Here is a 17,272-nt window from a genome sequence, read left to right as displayed (position 1 = left end):
GGTCATTTGTTTTAGAGTTACACCAAAAACCAAAATCGATTTTCTCGAAAACAGATTTTGCGTAAGACTTCCCGTTTTTCCTTAATTTTTCTTTTGTCTTTCATGTCGCTTTTGAAAACCACCGGGAAATTTTTACTTTGGACCCCCAAAGTACCAACTAGATTCACTTTCCAATCAGAAAAGTTACTGTTGAAGAAAATCCAAGCACTTTTACTGTCCTAAAAGGTGATGACGGACACAAAAAAAAATAAAAAACACACATCATTGTAAAATCAATACATTCATCGCTTCGCTCAGAATCTAAAATATATTGATGTTTATTTTAATTTATATAATATAGAAGTATAAATAAAAAAAAAAACTCATAGGTATGTTATGATAATAACTTTTGTCATGATATTTATGGTAATAATATTATAAAAATTCATGTTTTACATTTTGTCATTATAATAATAATATATTTAGTAATAATAAATTGTCAATTCAAATATACTATAATATAATAAAACAACTCATATGTTATGATAATAACTTTTCTAATGATATTTATGGTGATATATTAATAATATAAAAATTCATGTTTTACATTTTGTCATGATAGTAATAGTATGTAGTAATAATAAATTGTCAATTATTGATATGGAGTATGTGAAGTAGAATCACTCAGTGGCGTATACTGGGGGTCGCACGGGGTCGAACTTGCGACCCCTGAAAATATCATAGGGTCGCAAGAGTATCTTTTTGCGACTCCAAAATATCACGATTTCAGTTTTCAAAAAATTGAAATATCAATATAATAATAAATTAACAAATTTATATTTTGAGAACCAATGTTTAACTTTGTTTTGAAGCACTGGAATTATTATAATATTACGAACGTCTCTCCAGCACCACCCATTCAAAAATTTTACAATTTTTTTTTACAGGAAATTAGCATGTAATTAGCATGAATTTGCATGACTATCGCCAAAATTTGCATGACAAAATATACAACTCTATGACAAAAAATGATGTGCGGTGCTAGTTTTTTTTATTTAACTATATGCACTTACATCATTAAATTATCTGCGTTACAATTGACATATATTAATAACTGTTAACTTTTTTTTATACAGGTAGTTCGGATGAAAATTCCAGCAGTAATCTGGATTTTCCTAGAAGAAAATTTGTGGTAACTTTTTCTTCAGAAGAATGGAAAAAAATAAAACCTGATGATGTGCAATACAGACTGCATGATAAAAAACGACCATCACAAAGTTTTAAAACGTACTATGCATTAACCAAAAATCAATGGACACCTATTTTGGCTGAACATTTTTGGGTGCATACACAACTTCCATGCTGCTTATCATTCCGCAAAGCAAATGTTCATCCACATGGAACAAACTTTGTGACCGTATTTGGACGATGTAGTGTATGCAGCTCATGCTTTAAAGGGATTATTTCTGAAAAACCATTAGATAATGAAAAGTAATATTTTTATTAAATTTTAAGCAAATTTTTTTCCTAAATTTTGTTATTTCATACAAAGTTGTACATTTTAATTTTATTTTTTACAGGGTATTAATGCAATGCACGTATACGGGGAATTTTGACATGTTGCACGAGCCAAATAAAAAACGCCGTTTGTTGGGAACAGCAAAGGAAAAAGTAATAACAGCCATTGTTCAAAAAAATATGTCTAGCGCCACACATCGTGAAACAGAAGCTGTACGACTGATGAAAACAGGTGATTTTAGTCCGTAATAATAAGTATAAAAAAAAAATCCTTTTCAGGAGGAGGGTGTTGGAGGGGGAGCGTTAAATTTGAAAAACTACAATTTTATTCACCTCAATCTTTTGTAACGTTAGGTTAGTAAAAAAAATTAAAATCGTTATTTTAGATTAGTAGTGAAGCGATTCATTTTACAATGATGTTTTTTTTACGTCTGTGAACAATTTTTAGAGCTGTTATGCTTGAGTCATCGACTTAGGACTTGTTCTGTTAGGAAAGTGAATGTTTGTTCTTTAAAAAGAACAGAAATGCATCCTAATACCCAAGGATGGGCAAGTTAACGATTTTTTTTAACTTGTTAAGTTAAGTTATTTTAAAACAATAAAGTTGAGTTAAGTTAAAAGTTACTCATATTTTTTTTTCGTTAATTTGTTAAGTTAAGAATTAACTTTGAAAAAAAAGTAACTTAACTTAGTTTAAATTTAAAATTTGCTAATTTACAAAAATAAAAAATTCCAGATACAAAATATAGATTATTAGATAGTTTTTCTTTACGCTCAAGAAAATTACTGGGGAAATTTAAAATGATACATCAAAGCAAAAACCCATTCAAAAATTTGCATTATTCTTCGGACAAAAATTAACTTAATATAGATACTTTTTTTCAAGATTAACGTGTTACCTGTTAATCTTGAAAAAAAGTAACTTATTAAGTTAAAAGTTAATTTGAAAAAAAAAGTAACGCGTTAATTAACTTAATTAAAATTCACTTAACGTTTTAACTTAATTTTAACTTTTAATTCGTTAATGCCCAGCCTTGCAGTAATACCTACATATTCAAAATAATTGGGGGAAAAGTAAGGGTACAACAAACATTTTTACAAGAAAAAAAATGTTCAAACCATCAATCAAATATTTCATATTTTCAGGTTATTCTGAACCACCTATTATACCATCGGGGGGTGCATTACGTCAAATAAAATGGCGAAACTTGGCATCAAATAGAAGGCATGAAGACGTATTTACATCATTGGCAATCATGAAAAATGAAAATGAGTATAAAGACATTCTACATGATTTAAGTTGTGAACCATTTTATATTCATTACCATAGTTGCGAACAGATCCATCTCTACAGAAGTTACTGTCAAAGTACTTCTTATCCTAAGATCATAATTGATGCAACTGGATCATTAATTAAGAATTTTAAAAAATTTGGAATGAATAAAACTAAAACAATTTATCTATACGAAGCTTTGGTGTACGATGAATCAAAACTACACAGCTTTACGGTTTCAAACATGATAAGTGAGCGGCATACAACTCTTGCTATCTATAACTGGCTAGCAAACTGGTTAAATTTTAATGTGCCTTCACCTAGAGAAACTGTTTGCGACCAATCCATGGCCTTGTTGTCCGCATGTGTGAAATGTTTTACCCAGTATTATTCACTAAAACAGTATATCAGAGTTTGTGCTAAGTTAGCATTAGGTAAGGTATCGCCGGATCCAATTTGGTTGCCCAATTGTTTCATACGAACAGATGTTGCTCACTTTATAAGATTAGTGAGTAAATGGATTCCATTGAAGAATACTCAAGGTAGAGTTAGAGAAGTAATTCTACGCAGCATAGGAGTTATAATTAAAAACCAATCTATATCGGAAATATATTCAATTGTTTTATCCCTATTTGTCGTGTTAACAAATGAAACTGATGGAGTTGATGCAGTGAGAGGTAGAGACACTCCATGTGAGTATCATAAAAAACAATTAATTGATATAACATCCACGGGTTTTATAAATTACGAAGAATGGTATAATCAAGTGTTATCAACTATTGACTCTGAGGAAGACATTCATGATTCAATTGAGGAAGTGGATGAATCACAAAATTTTGATCTTGATAATGAAAAAAATCCATTTCAGAGTTGGACTGAGGAAATATTTGAAAAGAGCAAAGAATATATTCAAGAGGGTAATGGCATTAATGCTATGTATTTGCCCACATTAGTGCCATTAATAATTAAATGCATGCAGTTTTTACCTTTGTGGTCAGGTTTAATGATACCTATTTTTAAATATGGAAAAATGACAGCCAGTTCTGCAGGAGTGGAATCAAGCTTTAAAAAACTAAAAGTAGTAACTTTCAAAGACATAGACCTTCCTACAAATATTGATTTGTTTTTAGAAAGACACATAATATCTCTACGAGGAAATTCTCTTTTGCGTTCTTCAAATTACACACATACCATTCAAAGTGACAACTTTAAAGAAGTTATACTGATTGATCAAACTAATGAAGATGACTTTATTGCTATTGACGAAAACAATATTAATGATATTATAATGGACACTGAAAATGAAATCACAATAAACAAATCAATAACAGTTAACTGTGATGAGAATACTGCTAAAGAAGGGTGGGATAGAAAATCTAAAAAGCAACGTATAACAAATTCTTACTTAAACTCTAACACACATTTGCGTCATATAGACTTAAATAATTCACGCAGCATTACATCGTTACCTAATTTAAAAAATGGTTCAAAAGTAACTGATCTAAAAAGTAGGAATTTAAAAGGTTATGGTAAAGTTTCACTTAGTAATACTTGTGCTTTTGATGCACTGGCTTCAATATTCATGGTGTCTTATTGTACAAGTAAGCGATATTCCGAAGAAATAAATTGCCTGGAAAACCCAAATGAATTTCTTTCTTTTGTTTCGTCAATTGTTAAAAAAGGAACCAACCCTACAACTTACAAAGAAAGAGCTCAGATATTATTAACTTATCTCGAACCAGAAGCAACCAAAATTGACTATGACATTACATTAGTTTCTTGCCATGCAACAACAGCATTTGTCATACAAAAGCTATTTCAAGATATACCTACGGCATTTGATTATATATTATGTTCAAACCCTAAATGTGACTACTCAACGGAAAAACAAAAACCAGTGACATACATCACATTCCACACAGAAAATAATCTAGATGGTTTACAAAATTTTTTATTAGAAAGATTATCGATAGACTATTTGACTTGTGGAAATATAAACCAATATCAAACAAACCCATGTAATGGTGATAAAACTATAAGGACCGAAGCATCTACAAAACATTTAATTATAGAAATTCTAAAATGGGAAGGTACTTACAGTAAATACATTAACTAAAATATAACCTATAAACACTATATACATTTATTTATATTATCATATTTTTTAATTGCAGGAGATATAACTAACTATAAAGATCAATCAACAGAAGCTGCTCCACAGCTACAAATACCTCTAAAGGATATCCCACAAGTTCTAACACATTATAACACAGCATAATATGAATTGCGAGGTGTATGTGACTATCGGAAAGGGCTAAGTAGATTGCGCACATCTGTTGGTCACTATGTAGCGTACTGTAAAAGAGGGCCTAACAATTGGGAATTATTTGATGACACTACCAAAAAGTCAAAAGCAGTTAATCAAAATACAGTTGTATTGTGTGAGCTTCTCATTTATACAGTATAATAAAATAAATTATCAAAACATTTGTATACCATAAAATGTACAAATAAAATATTTTGATTAACTGAATTCAAATTTTATAGGTACTACATTAAAATAACTTGACAATATATTGTTATCTATTAAAAAAAATTCCAACCTCCAAGTGTAACCAATTTTAAAAAATAAAATTTAATAAGATTGTTTACGAAATTTCTATTAAACGTTTGAAAAACTCTGTGTAAAGTTCTAATAAATACTTAAATATAATACTGCAGAAGTGTAATGAGTGGGGAATAAAATACTTCATACCTGTACTTATACAATAGGTGCCTATACCAATGTAGGTATTTTATGATTCAACCAGCTTCAGCTGCCTGAGAAGAGTCCGAAAACTTATTAAATTGGGATAATAAAGCAAAATTATATGTTAATTTTGATTCAACGTGGATGCGTCTGAGTAAAACTAAAGTTAAATTAATTAAAATATAAAATGGGGAACTTTATTTCAAAATTTTCTTAACCAGAAATTACGTTTCGAAAACCTTTAATTTAAAAATATAAACTTGGTGCAACTCAAATTTAACTTTGTACACAGTTTTGTATTATTACCAAAATAAAAATCTTAGATTTAAAAAGAAAAATTTTTACGAATTCTCAACTCAAAATAATTTGCTAACTTTCGTGATTTTTGAACTTTAAATGCTTATAAAAAAAAACTGAGACTAAATATTTTTAATATTTTTCATCTACCTTTGAAACAATATACTAGGAGCCTTCTATTACATTTTCAAGCTTTTTTAACCAACAAATAAAATTTTATTGACATTTCTAGAAATAAAACTAAAAAATAATGGAAAATGAAAATTTAATAAATAAAAAAGTTTAGATGGTGGAGTGAAGTGGTACGCGGGGTTACCCCACAAAATGTTTGTCCACTACTCCGCTTGTCTATACTTATAACTAGGGCTGGGATTTCGATGCACTTAGCATTGTTTTTCAAAGCTTACTGTGCAATGCTCGTCTTGTCACAAATTTGTTTTATGTACATTTGAATAAGAATAAGAAAGTTTATTTTGCATTTTTTTGGGCATCTAACAGTAGATTATAAATTATAGAAAACTGAAAAAGTATTATAATTGAGGTAGTAACTAAAATATGAAATTTAATTTAAAAGTTAGATAAAATTGTGGAAATTGGTTAGGACAAAATTATATAGGTAGATAAAAACAAGTTAAAACATTTTATTTAAAAAAATATTTTATTATTCCGCAGAAAAAATGTTAAAATGTAAACCTTAAACATTGAATGAATTATACAGTTGTTTATCTTGGGTACCTATGTAAACTTAATAATTATTGGTATATGAATATTTAATATTATTATCTACATTTTCGTATACTTGTAAATTTGACGTTTTTTTTTAAAAAAATTAGTTATATTATTTACTGCATGGGCTTCCATGATAAAAAATTTTTTGTAAATCAAATTGTCTAAAAATATTGTTGTACTTTTATCTTCTTCTGTAATGCCGTTAGTTTTTTTTCTTCGTGTATTTCAATATTATTGTTATGATTACACGGCGTTATGGATAGGCAATTTAGCTATACCTCTGTCATGGTTCTATTTGTCCGGTATCTCCCGTGTTAGGCCTTATTCAACAATAAAATACGACTTATAAATATAATAATCATAAAAATATAAAGTAATTAGTGTTCAAGACGAATGTACACATTAAATTATATTATTTGTTTTATTGTTATTACTCATGATTATGTACATTTTTTTTTATTTCTCACATTTTTATTTTTTATAACAATCAGAAAAAAATTTGACGGTATTCGAAGTAAAAATGTACATGTATAATTAATATTTACATATGTTATGCTTCATTGTTTATTTGATAATATGAGCAAATTAACAATCATTATAATATTAAAGTTTTTCGACAAAACGAAAATTAAACAAAATGAATTTTAATAAATTATAAACTTAAATTTTGGATTGATGACACCAGTCAACATCTCTTTTTGCATCCCTCTTGTCTACTCAACTCGTTGTCATCTCACAGATGCAATCGAGCGCACCATATGGCGGTATCGGTGTACCTACCACACTATTTGCAACAGCAACAGCAGCATAACGTCCTCCCGAACTTGAGGAGCCGCCTCCCCACTGCCGATAAGAACGATCTACGACGACCTTGCCGGGGTTTTTCTGCTGCTGCTGACTTTGCTTGGACCGCAGTCGTCGCTGGCTCCAACCCATCGCCATCACTTTTGGCCACGGCTATAGGAACTATGGTCGTGCTTTCGGTTGCCTCGTCCGGAACAAAATCGTTAACATCAGCCAGTGCATCTAACAGCTGGATTCTAACCGGTGCCACGTAAGAATCAAGCTGTTCAGTCACCGCTGACTTTACTTGGATCGTAGTCATCGCTGGCTCCAACCCGTCGCCATCACTTTTGGCCACGACTATAGGAACTATGGTCGTGCTTTCGGTTGCCTCGTCCGGAACAAAATCGTTAACATCAGCCAGTGCATCTAACAGCTGGATTCTAACCGGTGCCACGTAAGAATCAAGCTGTTCAGTCACCGCTGACTTTACTTGGATCGTAGTCATCGCTGGCTCCAACCCGTCGCCATCACTTTTGGCCACGACTATAGGAACTATGGTCGTGCTTTCGGTTGCCTCGTCCGGAACAAAATCGTTAACATCAGCCAGTGCATCTAACAGCTGGATTCTAACCGGTGCCACGTAAGAATCAAGCTGTTCAGTCACCGCTGACTTTACTTGGGTCGTAGTCATCGCTGGCTCCAACCCGTCGCCATCACTTTTGGCCACGACTATTGGAACTATGGTCGTGCTTTCGGTTGCCTCGTCCGGAACAAAATCGTTAACATCAGCCAGTGCATCTAACAGCTGGATTCTAACCGGTGCCATGTAAGAATCAAGCTGTTCAGTCACCGCTGACTTTACTTGGGTCGTAGTCATCGCTGGCTCCAACCCGTCGCCATCACTTTTGGCCACGACTATTGGAACTATGGTCGTGCTTTCGGCTGCCTCATCCGGAACAAAATCGCTATCGGCCGCCAGTGCATCTAACAGCTGGATTTTAACCGGTGTCACGTGAGAATCAAGCTGTTCAGTCACTACACTTTTGATTTTTGTCGACGATATCTCAACAGCAGAAGACTCACATGGCTGTAGTTGTGTTTCCTCCGGTGCACTCGCGAGACACAACGGTAACGGTGGAAGGTGCTTTCCGTATTTTGTATCTGCATTTTTAATTTCTGACGAGACTTCGTCAAACTCTAGCAACTTGTCCAAGACACTCGGTATAATAATCCACGGTACAGCCATTTCCGACGATGTAACACTATCGTCGTCACGTGAAATAGAATTCGACTGTTCTTCATTCGGACACAGAGATAGGGGCGGTACATTTAACGACTTCTGAACGGCTGCCACCAGTAAGTCTTCGGTGAGCTCGTCCAACACCCTGAAATCCGCCGAAGTCAATGTCGTCGTCGTCGGTTGTTGATCACGGAGCTCACTGATAGCACATACAATTTTTGGCCTCACGGTCAGTGTAGGGTCGTCTACCGCGTCATCTTTCGTCGTGTATTTATTGTCGTCCACCATATATACGTTGTCTGTCGATGGATAATCGCACTCCTGCAAGATTCCAACAGGAGCTTCCAACAGTTCGTCATTTGGACACAGGGATAGTAGTGGTGCTAAATCTAACGTCCTCTGATCGGCCTCCACCTGCAATGTGGATGTCGTCGCCGACGGTTGTTGGTCACAGAGCTCAGTGATACAGACAATTTTCGGCCCCACGGTCAGCGTAGGGTCGTCTGCCGTATATGCTCCGTCGTCTGCCATCATGTGAGTGTTGTCTTTCGACGGATATCCGCTATGGGTGCGGAACTCGTAATTCTGCGAATTTCCAACAGCCGGGTTATTCTGCACTCGTCCTGACGTAGTGACGTTGTTTTGCAAAACTTTTTTTGATTTTTATAAGGTTGACTCCTCAGCGTTTTTTTTTTACCTCACGCAAGGTTATAGAAAAATTATTAAACAATAAGATATAAGTAATACATTCAAAAGTTGATTATTAAATTATATTTATGTTATAGAAAATAAAATAATTCGTTAAGCGGTTCGTTACGAAATATAAACTGATTCAAAATATGTAATTGGTCGTATGAATAAACATCCAAACGAATATTTCCATGACAACAAAATAATATAATATTGTTCAAAATTTAAAATATAATACACGGCAAATTTAATTCCAAAGACATTACATATGTAAATTTCAACATAATTAATATTAACATGAATACTTGTATTATACAAGTAATATAAGTGGAATACTTAAAAGCACCTTTATTGCACGTCACAATATTTTCAAAATATTTAGATTTATTTTATGCTATTCGCTACCACAAATCTATTAAAACCGTATGTTTGTATTGTATTTACTATTGACTAGATAATAATAACATCTAGCAAGATCGTATAAAATAATATTATAATTTATAATATAGAAAATTAGTTTTTGTCAAGAGTTAGTTCAACCTGGTACTACTGATAGAAAAATAAATTACTTACAGAAATACCATATAGGTACCAATATACCTATAGTAAAATATGTTTAGGCTGACAGATCGTTTTAAAACAATGATTTTTAATTAAATTTAAATTTAACACATCTATTACAACGGTGACTTACTCAATAGCGATGTAGGCAGTATAGGTAAACTATAAACCAACTATGTACCTATGTCCTAAATTGTATATAATATAGCATAGTGTGTGCCCCGTTTTTAATAAATGTTTTAAGTTTATTATTTTTATTATACAGACATACCTATTATCACATATTCGCATATAGTTATAATTTAAAATAAAATATACTAATATTTCAAAATATTTATGAACAATAATAATATAAAAGTGAGTTATTACTTATTATTTTAAAAATTATTAAATACATGCACGTGATTTTACTTACATTGACGTTGAAGAGGTTGCTTTTTAGTGTTGTCAGGTTTCTTTTTATTCGACAATATTTTTTAGACTATTGTAGTCCATTGAGTGTTTCACGATGCGTTTTTTCCGCGTTGGAAAATATGAATGCGGAAATTCCGCAATAGCCGTGTTCGACCACACGATGCGGAATTGCCGGATGCAAAATCAAAAATGTATTTATTTTTATAATATAAATAATACATTAATTGCTTTATATAATTTATGTTTTAATTGAAAATCTAAAAATACTAAATACTAATATTATACCTACGTTATCATGACCAGCTGACATAGAACCAGTCAAACTTCTGCTTACGACAAGTAGGTACGGTCGAATTTGTTTCACTATGAGTGCTCTTTAAAATATTATTTGTGCTGCGGAAGCATCCGGTGAACTAGATGAACCTACTTCGCCAAGACAATTTTGGGTACATCCACTCAATCAAAAAAGAGAGAAGGATTATTTGTTCGAAAACTTTTACACTTCAATTCGAAAATTCCCTCAAAAGTTTTTTGAATATTATCGAATGTCGCTAACTTCTTTCGATGAGTTATTGGAAATAATTCGTCCTAGTTTAACAAAACAGCATACTAATATGAGGAATCCAATATGTGTTGAGCAAAGACTTACAATTACTATAAGGTAAAAAATATATTTTTTTAAATTATCATAGATTAAAATATGTACTATGTACTTACCTTACAAAAGATTGAGGTGAATAAAATTGTAGTTTTTCAAATTTAACGCTCCCCCTCCAACACCCTCCTCCTGAAAAGGATTTTTTTTTTATACTTATTATTACGGACTAAAATCACCTGTTTTCATCAGTCGTACAGCTTCTGTTTCACGATGTGTGGCGCTAGACATATTTTTTTGAACAATGGCTGTTATTACTTTTTCCTTTGCTGTTCCCAACAAACGGCGTTTTTTATTTGGCTCGTGCAACATGTCAAAATTCCCCGTATACGTGCATTGCATTAATACCCTGTAAAAAATAAAATTAAAATGTACAACTTTGTATGAAATAACAAAATTTAGGAAAAAAATTTGCTTAAAATTTAATAAAAATATTACTTTTCATTATCTAATGGTTTTTCAGAAATAATCCCTTTAAAGCATGAGCTGCATACACTACATCGTCCAAATACGGTCACAAAGTTTGTTCCATGTGGATGAACATTTGCTTTGCGGAATGATAAGCAGCATGGAAGTTGTGTATGCACCCAAAAATGTTCAGCCAAAATAGGTGTCCATTGATTTTTGGTTAATGCATAGTACGTTTTAAAACTTTGTGATGGTCGTTTTTTATCATGCAGTCTGTATTGCACATCATCAGGTTTTATTTTTTTCCATTCTTCTGAAGAAAAAGTTACCACAAATTTTCTTCTAGGAAAATCCAGATTACTGCTGGAATTTTCATCCGAACTACCTGTATAAAAAAAAGTTAACAGTTATTAATATATGTCAATTGTAACGCAGATAATTTAATGATGTAAGTGCATATAGTTAAATAAAAAAAACTTTATTTAGATGATATGTATTGTGTAATAATACCTTATCATTATGAAATAATCAAATAAAAGTGTACTTATATAAGTAATATATTTGAATAATACGTGTAAAAAGTAATACCGACCATATTTTGTGGAAGAATTAAAGATGGCTTCTGGTGGATCAATCTTGGGACTAGAACAAAATCCGAGCTTTTCTTTTATCTCATGGCGTCCCTTATACACAAAAGTGTGAATAGCACTTTTACTCATAAGACTATTTAAATAAATGCTTATATCACTCCAAACAGTGTCAGTAGCTACAATAATTTCTGAAAAGAATATTTGTAAAAATAGAATTTGTAAAATGTTACGTCAAATTATGAATTTTGTTTAAATCCTTATTTTTGCACAACCCTCCAATAATAATAGCCTACTCACGGTACGAAGTATAATATACAATATATATTTTGTATTATTATTATTTAAGAATAAATTAGCATAAATGATAATTCTGTATACAATAATTATAATCACAATATTCTTGTTGTTTTTATTTCATATTAATAATAATGTATTTTATTTGATTATTCTTTGGAAAAAACTCAATTTACAAAATACAAAATTAAAATAATATTAGGGTTGAAAATTTGAAACATAATATTTTATCACACTAACCATATTGGATGGTATATTAATATTGGTCAAACAGAAATTTATTTTACGAGTAGGTTAAAATTAATTTTCTGAAAAAATTGTATTTGATGTCAGTATGAAATATAATAATATACTTTAAAAGTTTCAAGTATATAGTTACCATTTACCAACGAATAATATTTTTAAATTACAACAAAATAACTAAAATCGGTGTTCTAGGTTTTCATGTACTTACCTAATTTCGTCCAAATTTAACTTAAAATTTGTGTAAACAATAACTGTGTTTATATAGGTAATATTATTTGTATTTTTTGGTTATAGAACGAACTATATGGAAAAAGGTAATTTGAATAAAAAATGTTAAGAGAATACAATAAAATTATACATTACGTCGAACTCAGTGTAAAAAACGGATAAGTAAAAAAAAATAGATCTTTAAGCACTTTAAGGATGTGATACCTATCGGCTATCATAAATCAATGCTAAGTAAATTTAATAAAAAGTACACTTATTTTGTTTTAATAATGTATTTACTTGGCGAGAAATTATTTTGAGCAGAAATGTCCATTATAATATAATATTTTAAATTACATTGATTTTCTAATGCATTTTGTTTATTTTATTCACGTTATTTCGTGTGCTGTGTCGTATAAAGTTTACGTCATATAGTTTCTCACCGAGTAAATAAATTATTGAAACAAAATAAGTATATTTTTTATTCAATTTACTTAGAATTTATTTATGATATCACATCGTTACAGTACTTAAAGATCTGTTTTTTTTACTCTTCCGTTTTTTGCACTGAGTTGTGATATAACCATTAATTTAGAAAATTGTCAAGACAACAGTATTTTTGGGAAATTTATTTTATCACTAAGATTTTTTTTTTTATTCAATAAGTACTTTTCTTTATTTTTTATTCTTTCTTTGTACACTTTGTTTGGCATATTTATAATTAAATAATACCAATATATTATCGTACGAACATAATATAGGTACGAACATAGGGATAATTATCAACAGTATAACACACTAGGTAATAGTGTAATACTATAGTATTAATTACAATTTAACAAACTACATTAAATAAAATATAAAAAATTTAAGCTATAATGTAATTCAATGAAGCGATATAGTTTATAACGAATTGAAACAAATAATCCATAGCTACGTATAGGTAGTGGCGAGAATCTAAGTTAAAATATACGTGAAGTCGTGAAAGAGCAATAATGAAATGCGTCGCGTACATGAAATTGAGTGGGGGAATCAGTCGGCACAACAATGCGAGATGCGGCCGCCGTGATTCCAGATTTCATTATAATTTCTCATTAAGAGGACGCTACACCCGCATGTGTTGTCTCCGTCTTACAAACGTACAACATAACAAAAACTGTTTTGCGCGGGAAAGAACCGAGAAGGCTATAGTTATAACTAAGAAACGAAATTTTCACACTGTAAAGATGAGAACATCTACCGTGCAACATCGTTTTTATTTTTCCGATATCACAAATACAAAAAAAGTTATTCAAGGTTGAAATAATGCATTTTTAAACAATAATAACTTGTTTGGTGTTTGTGATATCGGAAAAATAAAAACGATGTTGCACAGTAAATGTTTTCATCTTTACAGTGTGAATGTGAAAATTTCGTTTCTTAGTTATAACTATAGCATTCTCGGTTCTTTCCCGCGCAAAACAGTTTTTGTTATGTTGTACGTTTGTAAGACAGAGACAACACATGCGGGTGTAGCGTCCTCTTAAAAAGTTTGCACATTTCCTTTAATAACGTAATTTCTAACAGTACTATTTTGATGATTTATCCAAAAAGATCATCTGCACGATTTTTCTAATTTTTCCAATTTATTAGAAATATATTGATTTAGTAGATAATTAGTTAGGTCCGGTTAAAAAAAACACCAAAATGTACAATGTTGAAATGGGCAACTCCTGCTTCGAGATAATAATATACACTGTCGTGCCGCCGCTTTATTTTTTTTTACTTAAGGTTAGCTCGCGCCACAGCGATGAAAACTATTTGTTCAGCACAAAAAAATTTAAAAATTCAAATATTTGAATATTATATACCTAATTATTTATCAATCTTTTATTTCTTTTAGTGAAAATTAATTACAAAAAGTGGTATTTTTGGAATTTTGAATAATTTTAAATTTCTATATTAAATACTTAAATTTGTTTTTCATATTTCACATTTTTTCAAGCATATTTTTAATTTTTTAACATCTATATAACTACCGAGCCCTACATATTAGTGAATACACACAATAAAGTTATAATTTACTACGTCAATTAATTTAATTTAGTATTAAATTGATTATTACTGTAAGTTTTTATAAAAATTTAGGTCTACTTACTTTTTTCACCATTGACTTCAGTTATTATACGGTCTTTAAACTTAAGAACTGCTTCCACAATTTGATGAGACGGGATAACTGTTTTTCGACCCACCATTATTCAGGTAGTAATGAATTAATAGAGAAAAATTATACATAAACTAACTATTAGGTGCAAACTAAATAACCAAACTCCTAACGGCGTGGAAACAACGTTTATTTCAACAACAGTGAAATCGGAATAATGAATTAAAAAAATCCTGGATACTAAAAATGGTTAATGATAATACAGTAGCAATATTAGTAGCGCAGTTTATTTTTATTGGCCAATAGGCAATGAGCAATAACAATAATACGATGGGATATCGATGAACTTCTGTTTGGAATTCCCCAGCTCACCCGTCATACCACGGTACAAATCATATTACAATCACACCCAAACAATAACATGATCGTATTAAACCTTAGAAACATTTTAGATGATTCAAGTTAAACTATTTTAGATATAATATATCCTATTTTAATCAAAACATTAAAATATTTTACTACCTACGAGCTAACCAAATTAAAAACAAGGGATCCAACATGAGCATTATATTAAGTCTACCACTGTTAAATAATTAGCTCTATCAACTTAACAATTATTCAATCTACAGTGAAAATATTAATAAAAAGGTGCTCTGCTGTACTGAAGGTTACGAGTGGGTCACTGTATAATGCATGGTATTAAATTTTAATTTAATTATATATCATTGTATAAGAAAAACGATTCTGAGCGGAGACGGTATGTCAGTCTAGGTTTAAGACATATTATACATATTTATGGTATTAAAAAAAAAATTGACCTATAATAGGTACCTATACTAAATTCCAAATTAATCATATCACAATATCCATTAGGTACTTATAACGCGTTATACATCAACAACAAACCGTGATACTATCATAGATATATTATAATAGTACACTTTAGAAGTTTCAAGTAACCACGAATAATATTATACAATCACAACAAAATAACTAAAATAGTTATTCTAGGTTTTTTAATATGTAATTTCGTTCAAATTTGTACTTAAAATTACTATAAAAATAAACTGTGCTTGTGTATTATTTTGATTTTTTGGTAACAGAATAAACTACTTACATGGAATCTTGTTTTAAATTTTGAATCCTTAGCTATAAAAACTGAACATTTTATAATTTATTAATTACAATGATTGATAATTTTCGATATTTTGATAAATTTTGTCAAGATTTGATCTTTAAATGCTTATAAAAAAAACTGTGCCAATGTATTTTTCATATTTTACAACTGCTATTGTAACAATATATCAGGAGCCTTGTATACAATTTTTACACTTTTTGGCACAACAGTCAAAATATTTTTAAAATTGTATGGTGTGTAGGAAATGCTAATATAATAAACATTCAGTGAAATTTTCATGTATCTACAGTTATTCGATTTTGAATTACAACAAAATAAGGAAATCGCTACATGAAAAATCGAGTAAATATTAAATGTTGTAAAAATTTGAATTTCAAACGCTCATAAAACTTTAATTTGACTTTCTCGTACACATTTTTTTTTTGATAAAGGTAGATAATCTTATAAGGAATCTTGTATTACATTTTAAAATCTTAGATTTAAAAAGAAAAATTTTTACGAATCCTCAACTCAAAATAATTTGCTAACTTTCGTGATTTCTGAACTTTAAATGCTTATAAAAAAAAACTGTGACTAAATATTTTTAATATTTTTCATCTACCTTTGAAACAATATACTAGGAGCCTTCTATTTTATATTTTCAAGCTTTTTTAACCAACAAATAAAATTTTATTAACATTTCTAGTAATAAAACTAAAAAATAATGGAAAATGAAAATTTAATAAATATTGGCATAAACATTTTTTTGATTTTCGCAAAATTTCCATTTTGGGCGGTGCTGGCGAGACGCGCGAAAGAGTCGAATGTGGTTTGTTCGCGGACCAGACACGTGCGAATTTCGGGGTATATCGTGCAAATTCGTGCTAATCACGTGCTAAATATTGGCATAAACAGTTTTTTGATTTTCGCGAAATTTCCATTTTGGGCGGTGCTGGCGAGACGCGCGAAATATTCGAACGTGGTTTGTTCGCGGACCAGACACGTGCGAATTTCGGGGTATATCGTGCAAAGTCGTGCTAATCACGTGCTACATTTTTGTATATCGAGTTTGTTATTATTTTTAATTTTTCACGTTTGGCGGTGCTGGTGAGACGTCTCTCCAGCACCGCACATCATTTTTGTCATAGAGTTGTATATTTTGTCATGCAAATTTTGGCGATAGTCATGCAAATTCATGCTAATTACATGCTAATTTCCTGTAAAAAAAAAATGGAAAATTTTTGAATGGGTGGTGCTGGAGAGACGTTCGTTATAATATTGTATCCTTTCCACATTTCTTTATAGTTTTGTCATTAACCATTTTCTAATATTATTATACCAATATGTATATTTATATTTTATTGTGATCGGCCGAC

At 30.6% G+C, this 17,272-nt stretch overlaps 1 protein-coding gene across 1 annotated transcript; it reads right to left on the bottom strand.

Moving 5' to 3' along the window:
* Nucleotides 1-7,329: 7,329 nt before the first annotated feature.
* Nucleotides 7,330-9,102, bottom strand: LOC132945675 (uncharacterized). Its single transcript, XM_061015440.1, has one exon. The coding sequence runs from the start codon at nt 9,100-9,102 to the stop codon at nt 7,330-7,332; it is 1,773 nt and encodes a 590-aa protein (XP_060871423.1).
* Between the last annotated feature and the right edge of the window lie 8,170 nt (nt 9,103-17,272).

The sequence above is a fragment of the Metopolophium dirhodum genome, chromosome 5, assembly GCF_019925205.1.
Source record: "Metopolophium dirhodum isolate CAU chromosome 5, ASM1992520v1, whole genome shotgun sequence".
Classification (NCBI taxonomy): domain Eukaryota; kingdom Metazoa; phylum Arthropoda; class Insecta; order Hemiptera; family Aphididae; genus Metopolophium; species Metopolophium dirhodum.
This window is presented reverse-complemented; position numbering and strand designations above follow the sequence as displayed.

What these genes read in the sequence shown, in the direction of transcription:
- LOC132945675 (XM_061015440.1), bottom strand. Translation starts at nt 9,102, where the DNA reads ATGGCAGACGACGGAGCATATACGGCAGACGACCCTACGCTGACCGTG.